Source organism: Orycteropus afer, unplaced genomic scaffold (genome assembly GCF_000298275.1).
Source record: "Orycteropus afer afer isolate SDZICR_OR568_19922 unplaced genomic scaffold, OryAfe1.0 scaffold00539, whole genome shotgun sequence".
Taxonomy (NCBI): Eukaryota; Metazoa; Chordata; class Mammalia; order Tubulidentata; family Orycteropodidae; genus Orycteropus; species Orycteropus afer.
In genome coordinates this window covers 429,633-435,560 of record NW_006922126.1, presented here as the reverse complement: position 1 = coordinate 435,560, position 5,928 = coordinate 429,633, and the positions used below count along the sequence as shown (strand labels likewise).

The 5,928-nt window shown below is 53.4% G+C and overlaps 1 protein-coding gene across 1 annotated transcript in view; it reads right to left on the bottom strand.

The window, feature by feature from the left end:
* PCGF3 (polycomb group ring finger 3) overlaps positions 1–4,740 on the bottom strand; it is a 44,968-nt gene extending 40,228 nt beyond the window's left edge. The window contains exons 1-2 of the mRNA XM_007955763.2: positions 4,623–4,740; positions 1,933–2,029 (exon numbers count right to left, since the gene is read on the bottom strand). Of these exons, the coding sequence (XP_007953954.1) occupies positions 1,933–2,029; positions 4,623–4,731 (206 nt within the window). The 5' untranslated portion in view covers positions 4,732–4,740. The remainder of the gene's footprint in view (positions 1–1,932; positions 2,030–4,622) is intronic.
* Between the last annotated feature and the right edge of the window lie 1,188 nt (positions 4,741–5,928).

Below are 5,928 nucleotides of genomic sequence, written 5' to 3'. Positions count from 1 at the left end.
CACTGTCGTGGAGTCCATTCCGACCCACAGCGCCCCTAGAGGACAGAGTGGAACTGCCCACAGGGTCTCCAAGGCTGTCAGTCTTCAGGGAAGCAAAGCCCAAACCACACCCACTGCATGGCGTCCATTCTGACCCACAGCGCCCCCAGAGGACAGAGTGGACCTGCCCACAGGGTCCCCCAGGCTGTCAATATTCACAGAAGCAAAGGCCAAACCACACCCACTGCCCTGGAGTCCATTCTGACCCACAGCGTCCCAGAGGACAGAGTGGAACTGCCCCACAGGGTCTCCAAGGCTGTCAGTCTTCACAGAAGCAAAGGCCAAACCACACCCAGTGCCCTGGAGTCAATTCCATTCACAGAGACCCTAGAGGACAGAGTAAAACAGTCCCACAGGGTTTTCCAAGGCTGTAATCTTTACAGAAGCTGACTGCCACATCTTTCTGTAAGTGCCTGGTGGGTTTGGACAGCCAACCTTTCAGTTAGCAGCTGAGTGCTTAAACACTGAGCCACTAGGGCTCCGGAAGCCCAAAGAGCCAGTTAATGTTTGGAGAAGATGCTCAGACGAGCTCAGTGGCACTCAGGCAATGGTATGAGACACCACTACATGGCCACCATATTGGCAGAGTGCAGGGCAGACGGCGGCCCTTCCCTGGGAGGAGGCTGTGACCACAGCTACGACAGTCACGTGGACACAGCTGGACAAAGCTGAGCCCAAGGATGCAGTCACAGTGAACACACACCGTGTAGCCACAATGACAGGAAGTGGCGGGAGCACACTGAACTGATGACGGCCTACGAGGCGTGATCCCCAGAGGATCTCCTGGGGCCTGCAGGGGCAGGGCTCAGAACCCAGCAGGGCCCCCCGCTCTGAACCCGAGAGCCACTTCAACCACACACGGCTTCACTCTGTGTCTGCGGGTTTACACTCCCTGGTTTCAAATGTGGACAAAGCACATTAGCCTGCTCCCTCAAAACTGCCCCTCTGCTGCTCCCACACAGTCAGGGGTTACCCCAAATCTGAAAGCCAAACCCAAAGTCCACAGTCATTGTGTCAATTCTGACTCACAGTGCCCCCAGAGGACAGAGAACTGCCCCATAGGGCTTCCAAGGCTGTGAATCTTTACAGACGCAGTCTGTCTCATCTCTCTCCCTCAGAGTGGCTGGTGGATTTGAACTACTGACCTCAGGAGCCGCGTGCCTAACCACTATACCACCAGGGTATATAATCTGAAAACAGGCATTTAAAAAACCCCTTTTAAACCAGAGGCCCCATGAATCCCAAACCACTACACTCGAAAGGGGCTGCACTGGGCCCAGCACATCCAGGAGCAGCCCGACAGACACAGCAGGGATAGGGCCGGGCTGAAGTCTGAGAAGTGGCAGGGCCTGTGCTGTCTCCCTGAGACGCACGGAGGCAGGAAGCAGGAGCCCATGCAGGACCGCTGAGCGCCCAGCAGGCGGGTCCAGAGTGCGGACTGAGCTCCCAGCAGGAGGCATGGCTGTGGGGCTGCTGTCTCCCCAGCAGGGGGCAGACGGGGACGCTAAGCTCCCGGCATCCAGAGTGGGGACTGAGCTCCCAGCAGGAGGCAGACCCAAGGGCTGGCCTTCCATCAAACTTCAGCTAATTTAGCTGAAAACTTAGTGAAATTCCGTCATGGTCTCATGGCTTCTCACAGTACTTCATTAGAGTCAGCGGCTGGGGATTCATGCCCGAGATCAGGCGTCCAGGGCTGACAGACAGGTGTCCTGGTGGGCAGAGCAGGACATGGCTCCGACCCTGTACGAGCCGCCATAGCATCCTCAGAGCCAGCTGAACCGACCACTGAGAACTTGGACACAGCCTGTGGCTGTTTCAGAAAGTTTCCACACACATACACACAGTGTTCCCGCCCTGTGACCAAAGGGCCACCGGTCCTTGCAGAGCACTTACCCAATGTACTGCAGCGGGTGGCTCTGGTGGATGACGATTCTACACGTCGGGCAAGTGTTGTTTTCTTCCAAATACTTGACCAGGCAGCTCCTACAGACTGATTTCAAAAGCACATTCATGTTAGCAAAGGAAAACCCAGAATTCACAAGCCCGCGCACAGTCTAGAAGGTGGCTGAAACAGACGTTTCTAGAGACACCAGAAGGTCCCTTTGCACACACGTGCTTCACCGTGACTCCTGGCCTATCAGAACACCCTGCCCTTCAGATCTCAGTCAACAATGGGAGAGTTTTCACATGTCAATTAAACACCCGACTCCACAGATTTGGGGCAAAAGAATGAAGTTTCAGCTGTCATCCAGTTGATTCTAATTCATGATGGCCCCGTATGTGTACAATAGAACCACTCCACAGGGTTTGCAAGGCTGTGACCCTGCGGGACCAGAACCACTCCACGGGGTTTGCAAGGCTGTGACCCTGTGGGACCAGGTCACAAGGCCTGTCTTCTGAGGGGCCTACAGGTAGCTTCGAACCACCACCCTCTCGGCTAGTAGTCAAGTGATTAACGGTGTGTGCTGCCCCTGGGCTCCTTTATGAGTTAAATGGGAAGAAAAGCGAGGCGAGAGCGAGATGACTGTCAACGAGAGACATCTAGAGCTGGGAGCTAACTGGAAAGCGCTTGCCAATTCACATCTGAGTGAGCCATGTGGGCTACTTTAAAAGTGTTACAGTGAAGCTCACCTGATGGATCTCCCTAAAATAAAACCACATCAGACTCGATGAAAACAATACAGCATAAAATGATGCCACCAAAATCTAAAATTATAATTAGCTTTCAAAATTCCATCAGATTGGTCAATATGGTTTCCTAAAGCTAAAAAAATGTGATCAAGAAACAGCAGTGTGTCACTGCTCATCACACGGGCACATGTCACACAGGCGCTTGTCACACGCACATCACACAGGCACACGTCACACAGGCGCTGGTCACATGCACATCGCACATGCGCTGGTCACACGCACATCGCACAGGCACACATCGCACAGGCATTGGTCACATGTGCATATCACAAACGCACACATCATACAGCCTCTAGTCACATGCATACGTCACACAGGCGCTGGTCACGTGCACATCGCACAGGCGCACATTGCACAGGCGCATGTCACACAGCCTCTGGTCACACGCACACATCACACAAGTGCTGGTCATGCTCACGTCACAGGCGCACGTTGCACAGGAGCTGGTCACATGCACACTTCACACACGCACGTTGCACAAGTGCACGTTGCACAGCCGGTGGTCACACATGCAGACTGCACCACCCCTCACTGTGCTTTGCAGAGGCTGTGTCTGGTACCACTGGAAGGTCTGAGGAGTCCTGTGCTGAGTAAGTATACCAGCACCTTTTTCCAACAGTGTGTGCTCACTTTGTGTCCCTGAGTCACATTACATCATTTTCACAGAATTTCAAACTTTTTCATCATGCTATTGCACACTTCACAGACCATAGTCGAGTGTCAATACAACTTTTGTAGGTACTGGGAAACCAAAACAAGTGTGTGATCACTTTCTCTTGGTAATTGCTTTCTTGCAGTGATCTGGAATGAAACCGCAGCGTCTCTGAGGTATGCATGTACTCTAAAGACCTCGCTGAAGTGTATGCTCCCTGCACTCACTGGACGGGCTGCTCAAGGTCAAGGTCAACAGTACCAGGCCTTTTCAGTGAGGGGTACTCACTGGACAGGCTGCTCAAGGTCAAGGCCAACAGTACCAGGCCTTTTCAGTGGGGGGTACTCACTGGACCGGCTGCTCAAAGTCAAGGCCAACAGTACCAGGCCTTTTCAGTGGGGGATACTTGAGAGAGAAGACAAGTGGGGTCAGCGGCAGCCCTGAGCCTTCTAACCACCAGCAGCCAGCCTGGGGGCTGGGGGGAGGCTAGGGGCTGGGGGGAGCACGGCTGCTGCCCGGAAAGAAGACACAAAAACCCACCACCACTCAGCCGATGCTGACTTACAGAGACCCTGCAGGACAATGCAGAACGGTCCCGTGGGCTTCCTGGGGCCACCACCTTCAGGGAAGCAGACAGCCAGGCCCTTCTGCAGAGCTGCTGTGTGGGTCTGAACTGCCGACCTTTCGGTTAGCAGCCAAACCCTTAACCACTGCACCACCAGGGCTCCCAGCAAAAGGTCAAACCAAAAAACCCAAACCCACTGCCACCAAATCAATTCCAACTCACAGTGACCCTCCCAGACCGAGTAGAGCTGCCTCAGGCGGCAGCCCCGAGCCTGAACTCTTTACAGAAACAGCCTGCCAGATCGTTCTCCTGTGAGCAGCCACTGGGCTCGAACTGCCGACCTTCTGGTTAGCAGCCAATTGCTCAATCACTGCCACCAGGGCAGAGCCTACATTTTAAATGCTGCTTAAAACACTGGAGGAATTAACCACCTGTTTAAGGCATTCACCTTAGAAACCCTGTGGGGCAGTTCTACTCTGTCCTGCACAGTTGCTGAGTGGGAACCAACTCAATAGCAGTGAGTTTTTAACACATTTGGAGGGACCCCGCTGGCTTGAGCTGCACACTTTGGGTTTAAAAAAATAAATCCAAACAGCAACTAGCACACGGCTAGGAACCGTCCAAAGCAGGAGCCATGAGCCCCTGGTGAGACTGTCTGGTAACCTGCGCACATACAGGTGTGCAAGCACTCGGTGACTGTGGTCGCATCGATGAGATATCCGCTGCACAGGCGGCAGGTGATGTGGGCGTTTATGTCCCAGAGTTTAATCTTTCTGGTCAACATCTTTGGCTTCTGCAAGAGAGAAACACATGCTGGTTACTACCTGAAATAACCTGACGTTCTTCAAAGCTTAGGTTCTAATGAAATGCAAGTTAAAATCACGCCCACCCAGTGAGTAGCTAGTCACCTTGGGCTGATTCTGACCCCTGGTGACCGCTGTGTCACACAGAACTGCGCCCGCTGGGTTTCCAACGGTTGGCTTGTGCGAAGCCCACGGCCCGGCCTTTCTTCTGGGTGGACTCAAACCTCTAACCTGCTAAAGGGAGGCTGGTCGGTGGAGTGAGTGAGTGGGGTGGGCAAGGAGGACAGAAGGACGGCAGGCAACGGCCAGCCAGCCTCAGCCAACCCCCACTGAAACATCACAGGCCACACCTGCTCACTGTCTGCCACTAATAAAAACAGAGTAAGGGACAAAAAGCCCATGACTCCAGGGGAAACCCGGATGCACCTCCATCATGATGAGGTACGAAGGCAGGGGGCTTGCTGCCACCGTCGCTGCTCAGCACAGTTGTGGGGGTCTTGCCCGTGCGCAACAGTGAGGAAAAGACAGGAGCAAGTGAGAAAACTGGCATCCTCGGAAGAAGCTCTTGTGAAAAGCCATCAGAATCACCAATCAGAACAAGGAAACACACTCAGCCAGACCGTCAAATCCAAATGCACTTAAAAAAATCAAGTGTTCCTCTAGGCCAGCCATGACTCGTACAGCTTTCCCACGAGATGAAATGTGATGGTTGCAGCTGTTACGGAAAACAGCGTGGTGGGGCCTCGAACACTGACCACACAGCCACCACATGACCCTCAAACATTGACCGCACAGCTACCACATGACCCTCAAATGCTGACAACACTGGTACCACGTGACCCTCAAATGCTGACAACACTGCTACCACGTGACCCTCAAACACTGAGCACATAGTCACCACGTGAGCCTCAAATGCTGACCACACTGCTACGTGACCTTCAAATGCTAACACTGCTACCACATGACCCTCAAACGCTGACCACACAGCTACCATGCGACCCTGAAACAATGACCACACTTACCATGGGACCATCAAACACTGACCACACTGCTACCATGTGACCCTCAAACGTTGACCACACAGCTACCACATGACCCTCAAATGCTGACAACACTGCTACCACGTGACCCTGAAATAATGACCACAGTTACCACGTGACCCTTAAACACTGAGCACA